Genomic DNA, 26,407 nt, shown 5'->3' with positions numbered 1-26,407 from the left:
GTATGTGGAGGAGATGGATTACCTACACTGCGGGGAGAACCTCTCCCGCTGGCATAAGCTGTGTTGCTGTAGCTTTTCAAGTGTAGACCAGCTCTTAGTTGACAAAGAAAACTTGACTGAAGGATGGAACGTTTTAGTTAGCTTCTCCGTCACCCTCCCAGTGCTTCTGAGGAATCAAGCAATGCTCTTCTACAACCCCTATTAAAAGAACTTGTGCTTGTTCCCCGCCTTATGAGAGACCATAATAGTAATCATGCAGATGTCATAAATGAAACCACCTAGACCAGATGGCTTTCCAGCAGAGATCTATCACAGTACAAGGCACCTCACATGGCGCTCCTGCGTTATCTGGGAATGAGAATCAATGCCACAGGATTTCAGGGATGCCAGCATTGTTCACCTCTATAAATGTAAGGGTGTCAGGGCAAACTGCTAATCCCTGTAGCTCTTCCCTAGTCTCTATTGCTCAGAAAATTCTTGTGGGGTCAGACTGAATATAGTGAACACCTATCTTGTGAAAACCATCCTCCAGGACTCTCTGTGGGGCACTATAGACATGATCATCACAGCCCCCTAGGTTCAGGAAAAGAGCTGGGAGCAAAACCGTGGTCTTTGTATGGTGTTTGACGTAGCTAAAGCTTTTTACTTTGTAAATTGTGAGGGACTCTGGAAACTTTTGTTCATAGTTGGATACCTTGCAAAGTTTTTGTCATTTGGCCCTTCTGTGATGAGGATGATAGTCATAGTGGTGGAAACTAGTGAGATATCGGATCCCTCTCCAGTCACCAGTGGCTCTAAGCAAGGTTGCAGGCTGGCTCCCACACTTTTACATCCTTTTTTCGGCTATGCTTATGGATTAATTTCATGACACTGATAGAGGATTTATCTGTTTCCACGCTGCTGAGAAGTTGCTCAATCCGGAGTGCTTCTGTGTTTGCACAAAAGTGGCAGATTTACTCATTTAAGGGGCTTTTATTTGCTGAGTGAGCAGCCAGTGTATAATCATCAATTGATGACATTTAATTTATAACTGATCACTTTGCTCGTGCAATCAGTCATTTTGGCTTCAGTCAGCCTAAAGAAAACTGAAATACACCCCCAGGCACAGGTTGGTACAGTGCACGCCTACCCAGTTATTAAGATCGATGACGTGCCTCATAAGACTGTGGACAAGTTTTGCTATCTAGAGACTATGCTGTCTCAGAATGGTACTATTGATATTACTCACCATATAGCCAAGGCCAGGTCTGCATTTGGAATGCAGTCACACTGCCTATAGAATGATGGAGTTGTCAACATAAGCACTAAACTAAATGTTGACAGTGTTGTTGTAGTAGTAGTGTCGGTCCCAGGATATGAAAGACACAAGGTGGGTGAGGTAATCTTTTATTGGACCGACTTCTGTTGGTGAAAGAGAAACCCACCTTGTTTCTCACTAAACTAAATGTCTATAGGGCAGTTGTGCTTACAAACGCTTCTGTATGGTTGTGAGACATGGACAGCAGGTCACTGCCACATTAGGAAACTTGATCAGTTAAGTCTGGTCTCTTTGCAGTGTCAGATGGGTGGGACAAGATTCCCAATATCAAAATCCTTAATTGTTGTTGCATGTCTGATGTACAAATTATGCTCATAAAAGTTCAGCTGTGTTGTCGAGCAATCTCATTTGACTGTAGCTGACCACTTGGCTGTTCAAGCCAGCCACCCAGTCTCATGGTGGCCAATACAAGCAATATAAAGACACTCTGAAGCTAAACTTGAAAGCATGTCAGGTTTACCCCCAACAACTGGAAAGCAACAGCCATGAGAGGGCAAGGTGGCAGGAATTTTTCATGTCATAGAATCATAGAATTTCAGGGTTGGAAGGGACCTCAGGAGGTCATCTAGTCCAACCGCCTGCTCAAACCAGGACCAATCCCCAGGCAGATTTTTGCCCCAAATCCCTAAATGGCCCCCTCAAGGATTGAACTCACAACCCTGGGTTTAACAGGCCAATGCTCAAACCACTGAGCTATCCCTCCCCCCCTCACCATTAACCGCTTTGAAGCAAGGCGGCATTACATGATGTGCAATACACGAAGAGCACAAACAAGGGTACAACAGCCTGCCATGGTCTTGGACAATTTTGTCTATCCCACATGTAGCTGTCTGAGGTTCTTGCGTTGGTCCAACCTTGCATATGGGTTCAACTAAAACGTTTGCTGAATCTTCATATGTTGATGTTGCATGAGACTCCATTATCACATAGGAATAAGGGTGGAGGAGGATTGGGATAGATGTATGGAAGGGCTAGGAGAGTAAGGGTGGCAATGATAGGACCGAGGGACAAGGATTGGAGGAAGTTGGGACAAACAGCAAGTCAGCTAACAGACTATCCAGAGTTCACGCGTATGTTTTTTATTTTAAAAAAAAAAAAAAAAAAAAGGTAGAACTGCTTTGTTGTTGTTGTTTTTTTCTCTCTCCCCAACTGCACTTTCTTCAGTCTAATCAGTCCCTTGAAAGGTCCAGCCGTATTTCAACTAGATCTGGTGTTTTTGCAACAGATCAGAGACGTGGTCACTCACTATTACTGCTAATAAATAGTTTGGTTTAGCTCAGTGATACTCAGACTGAGGTTCATCAGCTGCAAGTGGCTCTTTAATGCATTTCCTGCAACTCTTTGCAGCAAATGATATTAAAACACATGTGATTTAATTATTAACCAATAAGCGTGCTTTTACTGTGTTGTTAACCAATTGTAGTTGATATAATACTTGGCCAGTCATTTTGCTGTGAGAAATATATATACACTAAACATTTCACCAGTTATGCTGTTTAAATGTGAATATGTTGTACTATAGTAAATGAAATAATGAATTCACACTACTGTGGCTCTTTTGGGTAATGTTGAAGGTGAATTTGGCTCCTGAACCACTGAGGTCTGGGTATCACTGGTTTAGTTTGTGTCAAGGCAGCAGTTTTGGGACACTGTTAGCTCATTAGCACATCCATATCTATTTTATACCTAATCATGTGTGTATCTGGGTTTGCTATCCCATAGCAAACTTATAACCCATAGGGGATAAAGTGCCTGCAGGACATACACACAGGAGCATCATCAGCACATGAAAACAATGCATTCTGGGGATGTCTTATCACACAATGCCAATAAATGGTTACAGACTTGGTTAAAAGTTGTAGCATGAATTGTGACCCATTCTCTCAAGAAGTGGGCCATGTTATGGTCAAATTTGGGAAACTGTTCTATTGTGGTTGGGGAACTAATGAAATTATGACTTCACAGGGGAGAAACAGAGCTGAGTAAATGAGGGAAGGGAAGAAGATTCAGTAGTTTTTATTTTTAGTGTTTATTTAACTTGATGACTAATGAACACTTTGGAGAAGGGATGTTTTTTTCTAAAGATGCAACAGCCTCTTACCCTCCACCGCTTGAATTATGGCTTGAGAGCTCACAGTACATATGCTCAGAAACTCCCAAGAGGTCCTTCAGCAAACTCAGAGAAGACCAGACTTGACAGTCCTAAGGGCTTGTCTACATGGGGCAATTTACCAGTGTTACTCCTCCTGTGTTGACATTCTTCTTTCCCTGTGTAGCTCAGACCTGATATTTCTAAGTTAAGAGAAACAAGAAAGTCAGATTTTTTGCAAACAACTTTCCAGATGTTCATACAACATAAATAGGCTTTGAAGGATTTGATTTTTATTGGTAAACATTAATAAGCATTGAGTTCATGGTACACACTCAAACAATGCAAAAAATTTCCATTGATAATAGTTGAAATGTACTGATAGACAAAGCAAGAAAAGTGCTGCTTAAAACTTAGTTTGACTTTAAGATTATTTACTTTGACATAGGATGTTGACAATTCGTGTTTTAACCATTATAAAGCTGTAACTGCTTGAATCTCAGCATCTAGTATCATTAAATAATTATCTGACCCTCCCATAATTTCCTGCATTGTGAAAATTTAAATAAAAATAAAACCAATTAAAACACACTTTTATGCAGCTGTAAACATTTAAATAGATTATAAAAATGCTCAAACATTGATATGTCTAAATTATAAAACAAATTCAGCGAAGTCTTAACATAAACGAAAAGGTTTTAAGCCCATTTAAAAAAAAAACAAAAACCTGTTTGTGCTAGCATTGTTTCCTCCTTGAAACTGCAAAACTTATGATGGCATGGCTTGCTGCTTCAGCTGCTTTCTTGCTCGTCCAGTGTGATTGGAAGATGGTGAGCAGCCAGCAGTAAAGTGGTTCAGTACTTTACAGTGAAGGGTGGTGTACAACACAACAGCAATTTTCAAAGCAGTTGTAAAGAAAAAAACACTGTTCTCTCCACCACAAAAGCCAGATGTCTGAGTGCTCCGTTGGAGCGTCCATGCTTCTACTCATGTAGAACAGCACATGGCTTTGGTTGGTAACAGGATGTTGTTTACATACAGGTGTCCCTCTGCTGATCCTTTTATAATGAGAAATGAGAGAACTGACTCCCCTGGCCCTCATGGGTTCTATAGTTAGCTGTTGTAATAGTTTGATTAGGTTAACTGGCTGAACATCAAGTATTATCTGAGGTGTCTGTTAAGATTCTCATTAGAAAAATGACATCAGATTAAACATTATGAAAAAAATCCAAGATGCTTTGCTCATTCCTTTTGTGTGAAGCTTCAGGGCGCTGGACATCATTGTCTTGCTTTTTCTGGGGAATTCACAACTGTGATAGATGAAATAACCTTCCATGCATAAGACTATTCACATTGTTGTTACAGTTTAGCATACGCTGTTAGTTATCCTCTCCTGGCAGATCGAGCGGAAAGCAGAATGATGGGAAGGAGTTTTGAGAGAAGATGGGATAAGAGCTGGCTAAGAATACTTACATTGCAGTCAGGGAACTATAATAAAGCTGCCTAAAATGGGGAGGCATTCCTGGAACAGATGGCCTCAACAGCATTAGCATGGATTCTCCTCAAGAAGGCACTCCTGAGTCCGTGCCCTATGCCAGAATCTTTTAGGTCATTTTTTAAACCGTGCTAGTACTGGACTTGAATTTGATTCTTCTGCTTGCGCAAAGAATTTTTGTGCAGTTTCCTGATTCAGTTTGTGCAGCCTTTTGGGTGAGAATTTGCGTGCTTTTGTAAACCTCATCTTGAAATTTATTCTTGAGTGTTGACTCGTCATCCCTGGTTTGAATTCAGTGCCAGCTTGCTGTGCTTTCCTGGTAAATGGCATTTTCCTGAATAACCTAATGAGAAAATGACTGATTGCACCTGCATCAGAGGCTAATCAGCTCCACTGGTCAGTCCCTGGCAACAGGAGATACTATTCACTCTCCAGTATTATTGTAAAACATTTATATACTACAGTACGTGTAAATGATGCATACAAATGGAGATGAAACACGTTTCCTGCCCAGGAACTTGCGGGCTTAATGTAGAAGCATCCCAAAACATGTTAAGTACTATATATAAGAATATCTTCCCTCACCACTGAAATGCAGCCTGCTCTATGGTGAACTGTGGCAATTGCTTAAAGGGATTATCAATTTGAAGATTATTTCTGAGAATTATATAGCTATTGCAAGTGAATTATAACTCATACCACTACTAGAGTAGAGAGGACTGGGGGTGGGGATGGGTGGGTGGGAATGCAATCTCTGTTTTTCCAGTTTGTTGATTTTGTGGCATTTGACAGCACTTTGAATAGTTGGTTTCACTGTCTTGCTGATGAGCACTTGCACCTCTCATGCTCTGCTCTGGGTGATGAGCTCTCCTGCCAGCCTTTCAGGCTCTGCAAAGAGGGTATTTATTGGTAGCAGCATTAGCAAAGCTGCAACTGAAGAGGCTTAAGGCAGATGTGTACACAGAGAAGGCTGGGATAAGAAGAAATGGGCCCAAACTTTTTTGGTGGTGTTGGTTTTGGTCCTGCAGTAAAGAACACCTTATAAGCACAGCGGTGGAATGTGTAAAGCCTTAACTTGTAAAAAAATATGATTTAAAAGGGTGCTTTATTAGAAACCCCCCCCTCAAAGTTCTCATTAATATTATACATAAATGATATTGTACCCAACTGAAACCATAGGGGGAATTTTCTATCACTGTGATCAGGCTTAACACCCTACTTTAGACGAACAGGCTGAGAGATATTTTAATTATAGGTGACAAGCGCCTCTGTTGTCTTTTGCAAAAACAGCTCAATGCTGAGCATTGGTTCAGTGTTAACAAACATAGAAATGTGTTGCCATCATCACTTACTGCAGCGCCTGGATTTTTTTCTTGGTTGTTTCCCATCCCAGTACTGACTTGGCCCAGACCAGCCATGCTTTATTTTGTGAGATCTGACAAAGTCAAAGCCAAGTGGCATTGCTGCATGCAGGTTGTAGTAACCCATTTTACATACTTTAATCCTTAAAAGTCCTTTACTGCCCTCTAGTGATATTCCATGGGTATAGTGAATAGAGACACACAATTTAAAATATTTAAGTCTCTCTCCATAGTTAAGTTTGCAATCAGAGTTCCATTAGGACTTTTTTTTTTGCCATCCTTGTAACTTTCTAAATTAATACTTGAAAAATTTACCATTATGAAGTTAATGTGGCTCATGGTGAAATAGAATTTTTACTGCAAATTTGAAGGAAATTATCCAATTGCTATTTGAGTTGATGGAGATTTAAAAAATGACTCATCTACATTTTTATGAAGTGTCTGATGCTTCTTTGTCTCCATACACACTGCAGATTTAATCAAATTATAATGCAGGGTTCACATACTAAATAGCTTCTATTGTAACCTTGAGAAACTAGTACTCAAGCAAAAAACTATCTTTATTCCCAACCTAGTGCATGAGTTGCTGTCACTGAAACAGATGGAGGAAAAGAAAAAAGCATGCTGCCACAATTTTAAATGACAACCACTTACTTCCCTATACATACTGATTAGAGAGGGCTGAAGTTGGTGGAAAAGCTTAGCTGTCGTCATTCATTCAGGTCCAACCACTTGCACATAATGAATGGAGGAAGCTGAAGGTTGTGGATAAGCCATCAGCTATCATTGGGCCTTGTCCTAAACACACAGGTGGTACAAGTTGTACAACTCCTACCCCCATGTGGACAGTTAGGGTATGTCTACACCCAGCCGCTAGTTCGGCGGCTGGGAATCGAAGTTCTGGGTTCAACTTATCGCGTCTTGTCTGGACGCGATAAGTCGAACCAGGAAGTGATCGCCGTCGACTGCGGTACTCCAGCTAGACGAGAGGAGTACCGCGGCGTCGACGGGGGAGCCTGCCTGCCGCGTGTGGACCGAGGTAAGTTCGAACTAAGGTACGTCGACTTCAGCTACGTTATTCACGTAGCTGAAGTTGCGTACCTTAGTTCGAATTGGGGGGTAAGTGTAGACCAAGCCTTATACTGGTATAAACATACTTATTCTGGTATAGTTCATTCCCATAGGGGAAGGGGAATAAACTATACTGGCATTATCTATCTTAGAGTTTGCTCCCTATCACTGACTATCTGAGAGACTTCATAGAGTTTCTGGCATTCCTCCCTTTATGTTGTCAGAGTTCTGTGTGGTTTTTTTTCCTTTTGATGAGGTAGGGTGAGGTTGGGAGGGGTTCTGGAATAAAAGGGGCATTTGGGTTGTGAGTATCACAGTAGAAAGGCTTTCTCAGAGAGAGAGGCTTTGCTAAATTTCCAAAAGATGATCAGGCTCTGGATTTGCTTGATCTCGTCTGGATAATTGTTCATAGCTGGATCTCCTTGACAGAAAATGCTTTGTCCCCTGCTCTTACTTGCATCATCCTGGGCTTTGTGGTGTGCATTGTCCCAGAGGAGGGGTTCATAGATTGAAATTTGGTCTTTGCTGTAGCTTGACATATTAATTGCTTTGAAAACTAGGACCAAGGCCTTAAAATGGCATCAGAAGCTGGCTGAGAGCCAATGGAGGGAATTGAGCACAGACCTGGTGTGATCATGGCAGCCTGAACCAGGGAGAAGATGGTTAGCCACATTCTGTACCAGCTGGAACTTGTGCATAGTCTTCTCATTTCATGTCGGATACAATGAATTTACTCCTGGGGGAATTCTGAACCAAAAAATCAAAACTTCTGTGCATAATATTTTAAAATTCTGCATATTTTATTTGTCAAAATAACACAATATAATCATGCCAGTTTCAATCATTTTGGTAACTTATTTCAAAATACCTGTCAGCAAGTATGTCTGTAACAATACAGACAACAAAAAAGATTCCCCCAGGAGTAGAAAGTTAAAGAAACCCCTTGACAACCCAGCTCCTGTTTTCTGTTATGCCTTTGTTGGATGACTGAGTCTGGTGTGTCACGTGCCAGCTGGGCACATCTTGGGGGGGGGAAACTGCCCCTCTAGTCTTTTAGTTAATTCTTGTTTTGTCATCCTGCCCCTGTAGGGTTACCATATAGAGGTACCCAAAAAGAGGACACTGCCAGGGGGAAGAAGAGCTGGATGGGGGAGGTATAGTTGCCGGGCTGTTGGAGGGGGGTGCTGCCCCCCGCCCCCGAAACCTGCTCCCCTGCCGAGCCCAGCCACAGGGCTAGACACCTGCACCACCCCCTTTCCCCCCAGAGCCCAGGGATCCAGAGGGTGAAACAGCCTGATGCCGGTCAGGCTAGGTTTGTATGGAGTTTCCTGTGGTGACTTCAGTGTTGGACTGTGCAGGGCTGAGACTGCACAGGGCCTCCATCCCCGCTGGGCTGGACGCTCTGCTCACTGCATGCTGCCTCCTTCATTCAGGGTGTGCTAGGAATTGCAGCTGCTGGGAACCCCTTCCCCTCCCACCGGCAGTGTCCTCTATTTGCGAGCTGGGAAGCCTGGTTTTGCTGGGTCCAGTGGCCCCTAGTGGTGGCCAGCAGTTCTGCAGTGCCAATTCTGCTGGGGGGAAAAGGAAATTCTGTGCAGAATAGGGTGACCACCTTCTCAAAAGGCAAAAACAGACACATGCAGGAGCCACGCTCCCAGCCTCTCCTCTTTCCCTTAAGGCCCCACCCCCTGGCAAGGTCAGAAGCCGGAGTTGGGCTGTGGTAAGAGCTGCCCAGGGAGCCCAGGCCACTCCACCTGCCCTGGATGGGGGGCTGGAGGGCCCAAGAGCAACCCCCGACCTGTGTCCCTACTCCCTGGGGCATGCAGCCCAAGGCAGGTGGAAGGTCTGGGCTCCCTGCAGCGGCTCAGGCTCCCTGGGCAGCTCTTACTACTGCCCAACTCTGGCTTCTGGCCTGGCCAGGAGCGGGGCCTCATGGCAAAGGGGGACTAAGGCCCACCTCAGCCTCCCGATTGGGAAGAGGCTGGCTCTGTCTCTGAGCATTGGACAGGCGTTGAGCAGTGCCGCAGGGAATCTGGGATAGTTGCTGTACTGGAGTCCTTCAGACTGGGACTTAAACTCTGCATTTCAGGCCTGTCCTGCCCAGTTCGGGATGGGTGGTCACCCTAGCGCAGAACATGAATTCTGTGCAAATTCTGCATTGTGCAGTGGTGCAGAATTCCCCCAGGAGTATGAATTATAGCTGGTGATATGCACGGATTACTGTGGCCCAGTCCTGATCCATGAGGAAGGAACAAAGTTTTCTGGCAAGCTGGAGGCAAAGGAAAGCAATTGATGCTACTTGGTCAACAGATTTAGCGAGGAATCAAACAGAATCTTGAGGTTTTGCACTACTTTCACTAATGGGGAGTGTGTGCCTTTAATGGAGCATGAAGACTATGGGCTTGGCTACACTTGTGAGTTACAGCGCATTAAAGGAGCCCCGGGCACACTAGCTCACTACCCGTCCACACTGGCAAGGCACGTAGGGTGCTCTGACTCCACGGCTAGAGCGCTCCTGGTACTCCACCTCCGAGTGGAATAACGTTTGATGCGCCCCCGCTGGAGCGCCCCAGCGTCAGTGTGAACGAGGTGTTGCATTACTGTGCTCTGTTCAGCCTCCGGAAACGTCCCATAATCCCCTTAAGTCAAGTGGCCACTCTTGTCATTGTTTTGGATATGCCCTTTGAAAGCTCCGTTTGACAGCCCGCTGCTTATCTGCTCCGAGACAAAGCAACCATTACTGTGGAATGCTGTGTGTATGAGAGAGAGAGAGAGGCGGCGGGGGGAGGAGGGGGAGATCTGCCGCTGTCTGAATTTACAAGACCGAATGCTGACATGCTCTCAGCCCCCCAAAAACCCACTCCCCCCCCCACATACACACAACACACTCCCTGTCACACTCCACCCCCCCCCTTTTGAAAAGCACGTTGCAGCCACTTGCATGCTGGGATAGCTACCACAATGCACTGCTCTCTGTGGCCATTGCAAGAGCTGCTAATGTGGCCACGCCAGTGCGCTGTCAGTGTGGACAGACTACAGCACTTTCCCTATTGCACTTTACGAAGGCTGGTTTAACTCAAAGCACTCTACATCTGCAAGTGTAGCCATGTCTTATCTAGCTCTCTGAAGTGTTTCCCCTTTCTGACCAGCATTATTCTAGTCTTGCCTGGTCCAGCTCTTCTACATCCAGAGCACCTCTACACTGGTGTAACTGTGACCACAAAAGGGATTGTACCGGTATAACTATACATGCAGGGAAAAAATCACACCCCTAACCCATAGTTATACCAGTACAAAAACTGTATATCAGGTCTGTACACTATAATACTGAAAAGAGTGGAATGTAAACATAAGTCATAAGCCTCAGCAAAGGAAATAAATGGTATTAAAATGAAAAATAGGACTGTGCTGTTTTAATCCACATTAAAAAAACTGTTTGTTGGAACAAAACATCTAAAATATAGTGTAACCCTTCTGCCAGGTGGAGTCGGCAGCAACAAGGGCTGGGTTCAATGTCCAGGGGTCCCTCTTAACAATACCACACAGAACTGGCTTGAGCCCCACCCAGTAATCTGGGAAAATTAAACACCACCTCTAAGAGGCAATACTTCCCCACTCTCAAACACTGAGTCTGTGTTAGCAAAGAACATTTTTAATAAACAGGGCAAGGAACCTGGCATTAATTTGGGAAAACACCATGATTTGCACATATCTGACCATGAGCAAAACTCCTGCCCAGAGTACATTGGCCAGTGGCCTTTGCCTCCATTTCTCACCTTGCAGTGTGAAAATCCAACAAACAAATGTCCCTTTAACATGCCACTCCCCTCTTCCTCCACCCTACCCCACTTACAGCTGCTGTCCTTGGTCAGCAGAGAACCAGAGTTCAGAAGTGGGTTCATGTGAGTTCACCTCCCACGGGGATGCGTGGGAGAGGGACATCAAACAATGCCTTCATTGCTGCTGCTGCCACAACTGCTCACAGTTACCACCATCCACCTGTGTCGCTGCATGCTGTCGTTTGTCGTGCCACCATTCGCTTCACCACTCCATCATCTGCTCTGCCACTGATGGCCCTGTGCCATCACCTTCTGCTGCCACGTGCCTCTTTACTGTGACCTCTGAGAGTCGGTCTGTTGAGGTTCCATCCAGCTCTTGTGATTTTAGCAGCTAGTGAGGGAACCTCACTGGTAGTACAGGCTGGGCAGTCTCTTCCACAGAAACGCTGTCCTGCAGCAGGTCTAAGGCTATGTCTATGCTAGCACTTTGGTTGACATAACGTATGTTGCTCCGGGGTGTGAAAAAACACCCCTCTGAGCCTCACAAGTTGCACCGATGTGAACGTTGCTGTGTCGGTGGGAGACTCTCTCCCACTGACATAGCTGCTGCTACTCGCTGGAGGTGGTTTAATTATGTCTATGGGAGACCTCTCTCCCGTCGGCATATTGTGGCTACACAAGCGATCTTACAGTGGCATATCTGTATCGGTAAAGCTGTGCCTCTGTAAGCTTGCTAGTGTAGACATGGCCTGTGGCTCATCACTTAGACCTCAAATCACCGAAAGTGATTGCTTAACAAAACAAAAGACCCTTGATGGAGCCTAATCAGCTCTGTTTTTAAACAGTGGAGAGGAGCAGGTCAAATGGTGCCTGACTCTTAGGAGGAGCCCACGCCGCCAGGCGGAAACACCTGTCCCCACCTTCTCTCCTTCCACTGCGATTTGGCATCTGAACCCCATGTCAGCGAGTTCAGTTCAGTTGAAGGTGACCCCCTCAATCAGGACAGGCCTCAGCTATGTCTACACTACGGACCTTTCAGCGGCACAGCTGTGCCACTACAGCTGTGCCGCTGTAAGGTCTCCCGTGTAGCTGCTCTTTGCTGGCGAGAGAGCTCTCTCCTGTCGGCATAACTAAACCACCCCCAATGAGCGGCGTTGGCTATGACACAGCGCTATCCACACAGCACTTTTGTGGGTGAAACTTAAGTTGGTCAGGGGTGTGTGTTTTTTGTTTGTTTGTTTGTTTTGTTTGTTTTTTTTCACACCCCGACCAAGAAAGTTTTACTGACAAAAGTGCTTGTGTGGACAGAGCCTTAATACAGGCCTGCTGGCCTTTACTCTTACAATAAGGATAGCAAAATTTCATTATCTCTGCATTCAATACTGAAGTGATTTGTAACTCAACACCAGCCAAAATTGATCACTTGGGCAACACAGCTGTCTGCTGGATACCTAGGCATAGTAGGTGTGTTCATGTAAATACAGTCTGGCCATGAAATCTACACCCCTCCTCTCCCCCAATCTCATCACTAGATGTCAGGGAAAAGCTTGTTCCGACCTTGCTTACAATAGAATTTTTGTTTACGGTTGTGGCTCTGCATAGTGTATATGGGCACTGATTATAAAAATATAGTCTTAAAATTGTTTCTGGCAAAAAGCTCCCCATCTCCTTACCAATGGGGCTCTGAAATGTTTGAATGGGGAAAATGGAGAAGCTTGCATATGTTTATCTTGAGATTTGTGCAAGAGAATGTGAGGAAAGTAATGTTTTTTTTTCCCCTTTTAACTTGTCTGCTTTCTCTCTGTCTCTCACTTCCCCACCCCTTTGCCTTTTCATTTTTCAGGTGCTGAAAACTCACTGGAAACATGGGGTCTGAAAACCCAAGTCCACAGAACCCTGGCTGTAAGATCATGACCTTCCGTCCCACCCTAGAGGAATTTCGGGACTTTGGGAAATATGTTGCCTACATCGAATCGCAGGGAGCTCATCGGGCAGGGCTTGCCAAGGTGAGCTTGATCTCGACATACCGGATTTAGAGAAGTTGAAAACCTCGTAGGTGGAAACCTCAGCATTGGGCTTATGAACAGTTGTACTGGATACAGTATCTCAGTTGAGAAGTACCAGTTATGTTGCAAGGAAGGCATCTGGGGACAGGTGTCTGCAAAACAGTACTAGCGAGAAATAGTTTGCTTTTATTTAGTGTTGCTCTTTCTTTGAGTGTTATTGAAGTTGTCTACATGTAATGTGCATGGATAATCCAGGCAGAAATAGCAGCCAGTATGTGCCTGGCTGTAGTTTGTTTGTTGTTTGGAAACTAGAACTTTTTTGTTAATGAGGAGACATAATGGCCAAATCATTGGGATTATTCCCTATTCTTCAAACATAAGTGATTTTCATTTCTAGCTGGAGAACTAGACACTGACTTGTGTTAACGTGATGTCTGAAAGACTCCTATCTAATAGCATGTGCCCCTTAGCATTGAAGCAGCCTGACCTGTAATTAGAATGTGTGCTGAGAGTCAGAACTCTGAGTTTTGCTCCTGGTTCTGCTGTGGACATGCTCTGCCCTCAAGCAATTTACATAGAATGCAGCTTTTAAAATGCTAAAGGGAGTTAATGCCCAAATCCCCGTGGAGTTATGCACCTCATTCCCTTTGGCACCTTTGAAAATCATACCTGTAATTTCTTTTAAAACAAACAAACGGAAGTATTTTTTCACACAATGCACAGTCAACCTGTGGAACTCCTTGCCAGAGGAGGTTGTGAAGGCCAAGACTACAACAAGGTTAAAAAAAGAACAAGGTAAGTTCATGGAGGATAGGTCCATCAATGGCTATTAGCCAGGATGGGCAGGGATGGTGTCCCTAGCCTCTGTTTGCAAGAAGCTGGGATGGATCAGTTGATGATTACCTGTTCCGTTCATTCCCTCTGGGGCACCTGACGTTGGCCACTGTGGGAAGACCGTATACTGGGCTAGATGGACCTTTGGTCTGACCCAGTATGGCTGTTCTTATGTTCTTTGAGCCTGTTTGCCCATCGGTAAAAAGTAGTCAATATTCCCCCTGATAGGGAGGTGAGTGGGTTTATTGTGAAGTGCTTTGAAATAGTTTGAAAAGTGCTATTTTGGTGTAAATTATTACTGCATTCCCATGTAGCATATGTGCTAACTATCCCTGCCCTTTAAAAAGCACCCCTAGTTCGGTGTAGTTCAAAGAAAAATCCCTATTTTTCTTCCCAAATGTCTGTTTGCTAATGTCAACCTGGCAGGCGTGTATGAGCTAAAACACTGGAAATTCAGTCAGAAAAGGTTTACTGATTCTGCGGTGTTTTTAAAATTTATTTTTATTTTTAATTAACAAGTAATCTTTGTATAACATTTAGTGTTAATCCTTGCAATAAATGTATTGAATAAACATGGCTGGTGATTAGTCAGAGAAGTAGATGTCCTCAGTTTGTCCTCTGTTAGGGGAAAAGAAAATGGGGTAAATTTTGTCAAAAACTCAGTTGATTATAAAAATAGTCATTCCTAGTTTAAAAAAATGTATTCCAATTTTTATCGAACGTCTCAGTGTAAGAGTAGAAAACAAAATGAAACTAAGTACTGGGCCATTGTGAGAGCTGGTCATATCTGATTTCTAAGTTTAAATACTGTAAACCATAAATGTTAGAGAAAATCAGGGCAAATTAACTAGGAAGAATTCTTTTGTGACCATATCTTGTTGCATCACAGATTGACTAATTTGTCCTAACAAGGCAGATATACACTTGGCATTTAATGGAACAAAATAGAGCGCACACATAGAAAAGTAAAACTGTTAGGCATGAGAGACTAGCTCCTTGTTAAAACAGGTCAATTACTGCTTTTATTGCAAAATGGAGCCTGGTATTGATAAAAAGCTCTCCATGAAGTGTTTCCTTGCTCACTCAAGCGTACTAATGATTTAATTCTCTCTGAGTCCTCTGGAGTAGATTATTGTAACTAGTCTAAAAGCTGTTGGTGAATTCAAATCTCAGAAAGAGGTAGCTTTTCCAACAGTACTGTGTCCTCAGCTTTGCAGAATATTGGTTTTGTGCCTTGACAACTTTATCCAGACACAGCCTTCTAATTGGCAAAAAAGCCCACCTTACTCTGGAGAACCAATTTCCCTGACCATCAAATCTGTCCTTCCATATCTCAATCATAATTAATCTTTTTTGTTTAAATTCTTATGTTTTATTCTTCAAATTTGAAATATGTTTCCTCATTGTCCTTCGACATGCACCTTCCATGCACAAGGGAACCTCCTCAGCATTTAGGCCTAGAATTATTCTATTTGAACTGACACTTTCACCTTCCAAACTCTACACTGCTCTGCAGCGTCTTTTCACACCTTCAGCATTTGCCTGAAAGAGCCAGGAAACAGTGGGACATCTATCCTTAGTGAGAGCCAATGTTTATATCTTTAGTGGCTCACTTCTTAAAACGAGCGCTCTGTCCATCATGTTTGTACTTTTGTCTTGCCTTTTCCCTTCCTAGGCCTTCGTGGCGGAGTCTATACTAAGTCTATTATCTCTACCTAGGAGTTTACCCAGCTGGATTTCCCTGACCAGTGCGGACACACTTTTATTTATTTATTTTTGGGGGGAGGGGCAGGGGGGGGAAGACCTCTGCTCTACAACACGGCAGACCACCTACATCTCCCCAGGTGGCATCTAGTGTAGTTTTATAACACTACTTTTAGCACAGTTCTCAGACAAAAATCCCCATCTGTGCCAGCCAGGGACTCTATGCTGGCAAAAGCTATTTAGACATGGATGTTGCTGGTAGGGCTACAGCCATAATATGGACAGGACCTCTGACTTTTCATCAAATTTTGCTTTTCTTTATGATAAACCTCTTCTAATGGTTTTCATTGCTTAAAATAGAAAGGATTCCTTTTCAATCCAGCTTTGGCGCGAACTGCCTCTAATAAGCATATGAACTCTAAATATGTGCCCCTTTATTTACTTCAACTAGGTGCTAGCTGTAGTATCTACTTGTGGCCATTTATTAAGCACAATAACAAGAAATATTGCACTGGAGTAAAGGGAGTTGGTTTGAAATAATCATACTGAGTACTTGTATAGAGCTTTGTCTTCCAATCAATTTATAAACTCTAGCTACCTAATTAAGCTTCTCAATGCCCCTGTGAAGAAGCCGAATATTATCTTCATTTTCCAGATGGGCAGAAAGGCCTAGAACACAGTTCTTCTCATGGTTTTTTTTTTTGGGCCCATCTGTTTTACAAACCATGACAATCCTGCCACATTGCCTGAGTTTGAAGAGGACTGAAGTTTGCTTACTCCCGTTGTGTTTCAATCTATCAGCCTCTTCTTGTAGCACTGTCTTTTAGTCAGTAGGACAGATGTGTTGAAGTCCTGCCTAGATATTGAAATGTAACAGTGTTGTAAGTGGGTTTCCCAGACATGGCTAGAAATTGTTTTGTTTTTACTGATGATGGAACCTAACTGTGGCTTAATAGTGTTCTTGAATTGTGCTACCCAAGGTTTTAGCATGGTTTAGAGCAGGGGTGGGCAAACTATGGCCCGGGGGTCGCATCTGGCTCTTCAAATGTTTTAATTTGGCCCTCGAGCTCCAGCCAGGTAGTGGGGTTGGGGGCTTACTCTGCTCGGTGCATGCCGGGGTTCTGCGTGGCTCCTGGAAGCCGCGTCATGTCCTCTCTCTCCGCCTCCTACACGTAGGGACAGCCGGGGGCTCCGCACGCTGCCCCCGCCCCAAGTGCCACTCCCGCAGCTCTCATTGTCCAGGAACGGCGACCAATGGGAGCTGCAGGGGTGGTGCCTGCGGACGGCGCAGCGTGCAGAGCTGCTTGGCCACGCCTCTTTGTAGGAGCCATAGGGGGGACATGCTGCTGCTTCTGGGAGCTGCTTGAGGTAAGCGTGTCCCGGAGCTTGGACCCCCGACTCCCTCCTGCGCCCCAACCCCCTGCCCCAACCCTGATCCCGCTCTCACGCTCTGAACCCCTCGGTGCCAGCCTGGAGCACCCTCCTGCACCCCCAACCCCGCATCCCCAGCCTCACCCCGGAGTCCTCATCCCCTCCTGCACCCCAACCCCCAATTTCATGAGCATGCATGGCCCGCCATACGATTTCCATACCCAGATGTGGCCCTTGGGCCAAAAACTTTGCCCACCCCTGAACTCGGGTGTCCAATTTTGGTTGGACGTATTCCTGGAGGTTTCATCACATGACCTCTTTAATTCAAGATTAATCTTTAATTCCTGGAAACTCCAGAACAATCATGGACGGTTGACAACCCTATATGGAAGGGCTCTTAAAACCTATTTTAAAACAGTCTTTCTAACCCAGTCCTGATCTACCGTTCCAGGGAAAGTAATTTAGCATTTCTCTAGCAAGAATAATGTATAAAAATCCATCAGGCTAATTCTGTTCCTGTTTAGTGTAGGGAGAGTTTGAGAGCCCCTTGAAAACTCAGAAGGGTTTAATAATCTGTAGACTTTAGTGTGACAATCTCAGCAGGGTTTGCCAGCCTTCTTCACATTAGCATTGGTCCTGAAATCATTCTGTGAAGCAAATTAAAAATAGAGTGGTACTGCAGGTATCCAATGGAAAAGAAGTTCCGCGGTATGGGCCTGATCTAACTCCTAGTGAAGGCAATGGGAGTCTTGAGTTGGATTGGGTCCTATGCGGAGGTATTCCACAACATACTGCTAACTGGGGAAATTCCTTGCGATTTTCACCAGGTTTTATCTCCTAGTTTCCATTTTGGGGTAAAATCAGAGTCCTCATGTGGAACTTACAAACTTATAACGGAAAAGAAGCAAACTACTAATTGAGTTATACCAAACAATGTCAGTCTGGTTGTGAATCTCCCCATTTTTAATTGTTTTCCCCCCAGGGAGAGGATAGTGTCACTAGAAATCTCTAAAAGGCTCTGAAATCAGTGGGTGTGGGTACTGTCTTGTAATAGGGCTGATAGTGGATTTATTATAATTTCTTAGGGTGGCAGGAGAGGGGAAAAAAGCCACCTTCCAGGAAAGAAGGATATAAACTGTTGTGATGTACAGTGAAATTCTAAACTAACTTAAAAAAAATATTTCTCACCATTGATCTTCCTCTGGTGCAGCTCCATCAGTGGGAGGGACTTGTAGTAGACAGGCTGCCAGTGTTTTAACCACTGTCACCTAGGCCTGCTCTGAGCAGGGTTAGATGACATGATGGTTAAAATGCATGTGGCTGGTCTATGGTAGCTGGAGGACTGCAGCAGTGTGAAATATGCCTACACTAGCGTTTGTCTTAGCAGAAGTTAAGTGTCTGCATGGCGTAGATGTGACTTTTGTTTTTCTTTCCTCCTCTTCCAGGTGATTCCTCCCAAGGAATGGAAGCCCCGAAAGACTTATGATGACATCGATGACATGGTCATCCCAGCGCCTATCCAGCAGGTGGTGACTGGGCAGTCGGGGTTATTCACCCAGTATAATATACAGAAGAAACCCATGACGGTGGGAGAATACCGACGTCTGGCCAACAGTGAGAAGTATGTAATTGTTATGAGTGTCAATCTGGTGCGGTATTATGAATTGGGAGGGGCAATTGGAAAGCCTTTCTTCTTTACAAGCTGGGGAGGAATTGCTGCCAAACTTGTTAAATTGGAAACATTTTGGTGGGAATGGCTTGTACTTGTAATGTTTCAGATTCATAATCGGAGGAGGTTGTGCTGGAGCATCCTTGTATGTTCTGCTGAATCAGTGTAGGAAGGCCCTGTTTGATGGCTGTCTTCTCAATGGATATATATCTCACTGAGAAAATGGTTATGGGATCCATAGAAGGACTATTGCTTCTGAGGCTCTGGAGCCATTTATCTTGGCACTGTGGCTTGCCAAACTGGTAGCCACGTGGAGAATGTGCCACAGGTGTTTTACTGCCTAGATACAATGCTGACGGCCTTGGAAGTGTGTATGCTAGTGTTTGTGGCATGCGTGCCTCTCTAAATATGTGGGGATGTTTCAAGACACTGTGTGTGTGGCAATCACTTAATCTTACCCAACTCACCAGCTATGTCTTCCTTCCAAATTTGCACATCCAGAGCTGTGGAGTATCTTGTTCTTTGGTTCTGGGAACTTTGATAACAATAGGATCAACATAAAAATATACCTAGTAGAAAAATGTATGTATAACTTGTATCCTTGATTTGGTTCAATTCCTGACTGCTAACAGACTCCTTTGGCAAATCACTTCACCTCTATGCTTTATCCCATTTTACAGATAGGAAACTGATACTTCCATACTTCACATAAGTGTTGTGAAATATATGTGAGGTGCTTATGTACACAGAGTTCATAGGCAGTAAGTTTTATGTATCCAGGGCCGGCGCTTCCATTTAGGCAACCTGCTCCCTCCCCGACCCTCGGGGGGGTGGGAGGGCAGGAGCAAGGCTGGCATTGGGGGCTAGGTCAGGACCAGGAGCTGAAGTTGGGGCCTCGGCTGGGGGTGGGGCTGGAGCGGAGTTTTCGGCAGAGCAGGGCTGGGTGGCACTCCCTGCCTGCCTCCAGTGGGGGCTGGCCTGGGCCCCACTGTGCCCCTCCAAATGTTGCTTCGGGGCACACTCCACAGTTTGGGGACCACTGTTGTGTATCTTCCAGGAGCATTGTAAGGCTTAATTCACTGATGTTTACAATGTGCTTTGAGATCAGCGGATAGAAGCTGCTATAAAAATGCATTAGCAGTATTGTAAAAAAGCAGAGAGGGAACTAAGCCAAAGTACACGCCCACTCTAAAACCTATAAACCAGTTGCTGCCTAAGTTCTCTCTAAGGTGCATGGTCGCGCAGCCGCCTATTAAGCGCCACGCAGGTGCTCAGGGCTGCGACAGGGAGAGATGCCTCTCCATGGCCTGGCCCCAGCCCAGCCCTGGACCTGATGTGGCTGGGGGACAGGCACCTCTCCCCTGTTCCTGACCCAGCCTAGCCCCGGACCGGCTGCGGCTGGGGTACAGGCGCCCCTCCCCTGACCCAGCCTGGCCCAAACCTGCCACAGCCGGGGGATAGGCGCCCAGCCCAGCCCAGCCCCGAACCTGCCATGTCCGGGGGACAGGCCCCCTTCCCGGGCCCTAGCCCGGCTCGGACCTGACGCGGCCAGGGGAGAGGTGCCTCTTCCCCCCTCCCCCCCCCAGCCCAGGTGCTGCTGCAGGAAGAGAGAGCTGGGGGGGGGGCAACCTCTCTCCCCACCGTAGCCCCGGGGAGCCCCACTGCACCCCAAACCCCTCATCCCTGTCCCCAGCTGGAGCCCTCACCCCCCCTCCCCTGCACCCCAACCCTCTGCCCCAGCCCTGAGCCTCCTCCAACACTCCAAACCCCTTGGCCCCACCCCGCCACATTAATTTTGTTATGTGCACCAATATGGAGGTGATGTGTCACACAGGTTCATGTCACATATCACCTCCGTATTGGTGCACATAACAAAATTCATTCCGCACATGGGTGGGAAAAACTAGAGGGAACACTAGTTGCAGCCAATCAGTTACAGTAGGCAGAACAGAGTGATTAACTAGGTGTTCTGATATAGGTCCCTCTGGGTCTGCTACGTAGCTCAAAGTATAGAAGACAGTAACTATACTTGTTTAACATCTAAATGTCATCTTCGGAGTCCAGGCATCTATTCTGGTTGTAAGGCATGTCTAGTCTGATATAGTGTTTTAATGGCTCCACAAGCTCTTTTCTGTGCTCTGGTTACAAGCTGGTATAGCAGTTCACGCTGGGACCGATTTATATCAGCACTGTACCTTTCCTCTTCATAACCGACTGCTATGGAGAGTCTGCGCCCAAACTGTAGCTTCCAGCTATTCCTATGCTAACCTCAAAGCCGAGCAGCTTATTCGTTTTTGTAGTCTCTGCTGAACATAAGTTTCTAAGGTCTGTGACTTTTCCTAAACTCTTAGCTTTTCCCTTTGCCGGTCAGGTACTGTACTCCTCGCCACCAAGATTTTGAAGACCTGGAACGCAAATACTGGAAGAATCTGACATTCGTCTCACCAATTTATGGGGCAGATATCAGTGGCTCACTATATGATGCAGTAAGTGATATGTACATACTTTTCAGCTGCTTGTTAGATGGACCATAACGTTTCGTTCCTACTGAATAAATAGCAATAATACTTCTGCAGTGCCTTGCAATGCACTAGAATTGCATTGCACTTTACAAACTGTTGATTTAGCTTGGCAACACCTATGCGACGGCAGGTATTGTCCCCATTTTCTTCATGGGGAAACTTTATGGTCTGATTTTCAGAGTGCTGGGCAGTGGAGTCAGTCACACGAAGCCTCTGGCAGAGATGAGAATGGTGATCTGTTCTCCTGATTCATCCGCAACACCATTAAAGAAAATGGCCACCCAGTTAGAATGGAATGTCCCATCAGATGGATTCTAGGAAAAGCAAGCGCACCTCCCACCTTCCCGTTTCGGGTGGTTTTTTTTTTTCCCCCTTTGGAAAATCAGCCAAAGAGTGAGATTTCTGCTGAAGTGCTGTAGCGATCCAGAAACACACTTCAGGCCTTGTGCTCATAATAAAAAATTATCTTCACTATCTGTAAATACAACCTTTTTAACTGAAAATAACACTCATTTTTGGGGAGACAAAGTAACGGAATATAAACTGATAAATCTCTTATTTTAATACATCTAAAATGTTTGGTTAATGTGGACAGTTTTGTTTATAGGCAAGTATTTTAGAATCCAAGTACCATGGCAAATAAACAGGTACTACATTATATTAAGTATAAAGCTGGATTTGACCAATGAAGGGTCTTTTCTATCCCTAATATCTGATTTTTACAGACTTCACCTATTTTTAAACCATCTAAAACTGTAATTCAATCTACCTCCCTTAACAAAGAGTTACTAATTTTTTCTCTTTTAATATGTAAATGCAGATTTATATAAAATATTTTAAAATAACTTCTAAACCAGACACAAATCTACAAAATATTTGTTATTAAATATATGTATTTTTTTTTGTACACGGAGGTGGGATTTTCAGAAGAACTCAGCCTCGGTCTAACTCTGCTCCTGTTGAAGTCTGGTGAAATGTTCTTATATAAACCATTTTAGCTTCATGGATGAATAGGAAATTGATTTGGATTTCTAATTCTTCATTTTGGGTATAATTGTCCTGCACACCTACCTACACTGTGCTGGGATAAAGAGTGAACACGTTTCACTGGTTAGAACCAAATGTGCAGAGCAGAGCCCATATCCAGTTGGAACTACAGGGGTTATTTAGGTAACTGCAAAATCTCTTTTCAGAAGAGGGGGCACTTTTTTTTTTTATTGGTCACGAGTGTCCTAAGATGACTTTTGTGTGTTCACTGGGGAAAGTGACTAGATAGTGGTTATAAAGAACTTCTAAAAATTAGAATAAGGTTCTCTTTGAAGAGAAGATATATACAATGGTCCCCTCATCCTTATTTCCTTTTGAGTAGAAAACTGCATCTCTGGAGTGTTGACTGACTGGTTGTAATATTTAGACAGTTAAAATGAGATCACACTGTCAAACGTGTAGAGCTTCTGTATACACAACAGAGCAAACATTGGGAACAAACATTCTACACTAGAGCTTCTTGACTGTATAAAGAAAAATACAGCCCCCCCCCCCCCACTCATCTGGCTTGGAATAAATACACATTATTGAGGCCTTCCACTGCAGTGGTTTCTCAAAATGTCCGTTGACTTAAATACATTAATATTAGTATCTCTTGCATGCCTGTGACATTTTCCAGTGATGATAACCTGGATGAAATATATTGATTCTTTTAAAAAACAAAACTTTTCAAAATTGATTTTTGCACCTGTATTTGAACCTTATAAGTAGGGGTTATTCACTTCAAATAAACAGATAACATGTAATTGGATTACCAGACATTTAAATGTATGCGTATACTCTTGGTAACTGGCTTTGTCTAAGTATTTATGTTGCTCCCGTCACTGAGGTATTGGAATGCTCAAATATGTAGTTACTTTACACCTGTTGTGCCACTTCCTTTCATGTTTTTTATTGGGATCCTTTCTGTGGTGCTGTGCAGGTTGATGTAAAAGTGGAATCAAGGGACACTTACCTTTAATGTGTTCCATGTTTCCATGTATTGCAAAGTGTATTTGAATTGGTCTTTGGCATAACAGTAGAGATACTTTTAATGTAGTTGTGAAAAAGGTTTAATTTAACAGTTAGCCATTTAAACCATGTTAAGTTAAATTGCTTTTTAAAAGCAATAGTGTGGATGCAACTTGAATCTCTACTAATCCCATAGGTGCTGCAAGCAGGTATTTCCAGACCAATTTTGAATACATATGGGGCATTGTGGGGGGGAAGAAAGGATACTGCTAGCTTCCTTTTGGAAATTCTACACTCGGTCAACCTTTCTGCTACCAGCTTGTGCTCATCTGTGGTCTCTCCAGTCTCTACTGAGATGGAGAAAACCAACTAACAGGAACTGTTAAACTTTTTTCTCTCCACTGTTAATTCTCTTAAAATCTTGAAAATAGCAAAATTCCACATCCCAGTTTTGTCTTTATGACATCTCTAGGCCAGCATTTGAGGTGGGCCACTGTAATTTACTTTGGCTTTGCATGTATTCTCATTCATTAAGGGCACTTTTGAAAGCACTGCATCTAACAGTCTGTTCAGTGAAGGATTGCGGCTGCTGCTTTAGAGCCATCTACTGGTATAGGCACTATACAGTCCAGTGCACTTGATCAGTGTCCCCAAAGTGGATCCTTCACTTGAAAGTTATTTGAAAAGAGCATGTAAATTTACTTTACTGTTACTCAATTTTATTTTTCTGATTGAGTCAGTTTCCCAGTGGTGGAGCCCCCATAGAACACACATGCCTGCTCTGGAGATAATGCAGCTGCTAATTAAACACCATCTTGAAGCCTTACCGAAAAAGTAGCAAAATCTTTCCTTAGTGTATGGTGAACGTTTATTTAAAAAAAAAACAAATGTACTGGAAATGATTGGAACTTAAAGGGATTGAATTAGTGCAGACACAGAAGCCTGCCTGGAAAACACAAGACTCTAGAATAAATTTATATCCAAATTTTAGGCTTTAAAGAGAGGTAAAATTTTGGATGTGAACATAATTCCTTTTAACCTTTTTGTGTATCTTATAGCTTTTGTAATCACTTGGGGGTGTGTGGGGGGTGTGTGGGGGAGAGGAGATGTAGGGCATAAATTGCACTGCATAAAATATATGGATTTTTTAAAAAAAAGATTAATCTATTTATATGAAAGAGTAGCACCTGACTTCATATTAACCAAGATAAAAACTTTGCAAGGTCTATCACTGTCATGTTTCAGAGTATGCATTGATCCCTCTTTGGGCTCAGGAAGTTAGCCCTCCTTTCTTTGTTGTCATATTTTACCTATGACGTACCTGACTTCAGCAAATTTTGGAGACGGGATACTGGAGCAGATCAAGGATTATCAGTCTGTTCTGCTAAAGCAGCTCCTGATATGTTTCTACTTTGACTATGCTGAATTGGAGCCCTCTTGTCTTGTAGGATGTAGAAGAATGGAATATTGGGAATCTGAACACCCTGTTGGACATGGTGGAGCATGAGTGTGGGATTATCATAGAAGGTGTGAACACCCCCTACCTTTATTTTGGCATGTGGAAAACAACATTTGCATGGCATACTGAGGACATGGATCTCTACAGCATCAACTACCTGCATTTTGGGGAGCCGAAATCCTGGTAAGTGGGTAGAATGCTGATGAGAGAAATAGTCATGAACCTTTGTCTCTGCTCGGACACTATCCTAACCTAATTTTCTACTTCTGTGTAAGGTCTTGTGTATCACCCCAGTACACAACCTTGATAGGAAGCCAACTGCTGGTAATTGACAACAAGATGAAAGTGAATATATTTGGTCATAAAGTTCACATCACTGTAAGTTAGTACCCCTTAGACTTCAGATTAGTTATACTGACATAAACAGCTGGCTTCTTTCATTGCACAAAAAACTCCTGAAAACCCAGTCTACACTAGCATTCCTTTGCAGGCTATTCCAATAGAAGTCTACACAAGCTCTCTCTTTCCCCACTCTTTCTCTCCTACTTGCCATTTGAATACATTATCTTTCCTTCACTTCTCTGTCTTGCTGTCTCACTTTGAAGTATAAGTCCTGGCTCTGACATCCTTCTTTAAGGGTGTCCATAAGAGAACAGGGCATTGGGGAGGGAAGGGGCTAAAAACAGTGAGAACTGTATTTCAGCAATTGAAACTTTTTGTAATGAATGCACAGGATTGAAGCTGAGACATAAGCAAACGGTGATAATGAAACATGAGCACTGCTGAAGCACTTCAGTATTAAAACACTGCAGTCCTCACATTTTGCTGTGGGACAGACGGCATCTGTTATCTTAAGCTTCTACAGTTCAGTATGCAAGATATTCCCAATCTCTGAAGGCAGGTGAGGGAATTACTTCTTCCTGACTGATTCTTGAATCAGCATATGAAGTGTTTTTTGGAGGAGTTTATGCATCTCCTGGTTAGAACTAACTTTCTATGAAAATGATCAATAAATAGGGTGAAATGGGGGAGTCAGGGAAGATGGAATTAAATAGCTCACAAAAAGCCTGTATATTTGGTTTCCACATGCTTCCTTCTGTTTAAAAGTATAACCAGAGAGACTTGGCTACCCAAAAGAGTGATTTGCTGGGGATCGTGATGTGACTAATAAATATTGACATTTGCATGCAAATTCAAGCTTAAATGTCACAGTAAAGCTCTTGTCACTGTGCCCTGGCACTGGCAGACAAGATCTTCCCATCTCTCAACAATATGAGTCCCCAGTGATGCCACTTATCTCCAGGCTGATAGAGCCTGCGGGTGTATGAGAGTTACCAGGAGGAAGGAGCCTGTAATGGATAAATATTGTGTTCCTTTACAATGCAGAGGGAATGGGGAGGAGGGGCTGGTCTGTGACACGTTCAGTCATGGTCTTTGTGCAAATCTTTAATATCTTCCATTGGGTGATTCAGTCTATTTTTGTGGCTTACCTGGCTTCACGGTTTCTCTTATTCAGGCAGAGGTGAAAGGAGCTACAGGAGCAGTTATTCCCTCTATGATAAACTAGTGTGACTTGAGGAGAAGTGGATCTCTGGGCTCTGAATAAAAAATGACAAACTTTCATTTTAGATACCATCAAGTTGTCGTTGTCTTTGGAAGCAGCACATCCAAAATCATCTTTATTTGGTCCCTGGTCTCCACTAGGTGGTGCCAGAGGTGCATCAGAAATTT

At 43.9% G+C, this 26,407-nt stretch overlaps 1 protein-coding gene across 5 annotated transcripts in view; it reads left to right on the top strand.

Moving 5' to 3' along the window:
* The window catches only part of KDM4B (lysine demethylase 4B), a 161,797-nt gene that overhangs the window by 20,308 nt on the left and 115,082 nt on the right, over positions 1-26,407 (top strand). For all 5 annotated transcript variants that reach the window (XM_024222205.2, XM_024222208.3, XM_024222213.2 and 2 more), the window contains exons 2-5: positions 12,957-13,119; positions 18,474-18,649; positions 21,069-21,183; positions 24,666-24,859. In XM_024222205.2, the coding sequence (XP_024077973.1) occupies positions 12,979-13,119; positions 18,474-18,649; positions 21,069-21,183; positions 24,666-24,859 (626 nt within the window). In that variant the 5' untranslated portion in view covers positions 12,957-12,978. The remainder of the gene's footprint in view (positions 1-12,956; positions 13,120-18,473; positions 18,650-21,068; positions 21,184-24,665; positions 24,860-26,407) is intronic.

Source organism: Terrapene carolina, unplaced genomic scaffold (assembly GCF_002925995.2).
Source record: "Terrapene carolina triunguis isolate 2854851 unplaced genomic scaffold, T_m_triunguis-2.0 Scaffold194, whole genome shotgun sequence".
In the NCBI taxonomy this organism is placed as follows: Eukaryota; Metazoa; Chordata; order Testudines; family Emydidae; genus Terrapene; species Terrapene triunguis.
The sequence above is the reverse complement of the archived record's forward strand: the minus strand, read 5'-3'. Positions and strand labels throughout refer to the sequence as shown.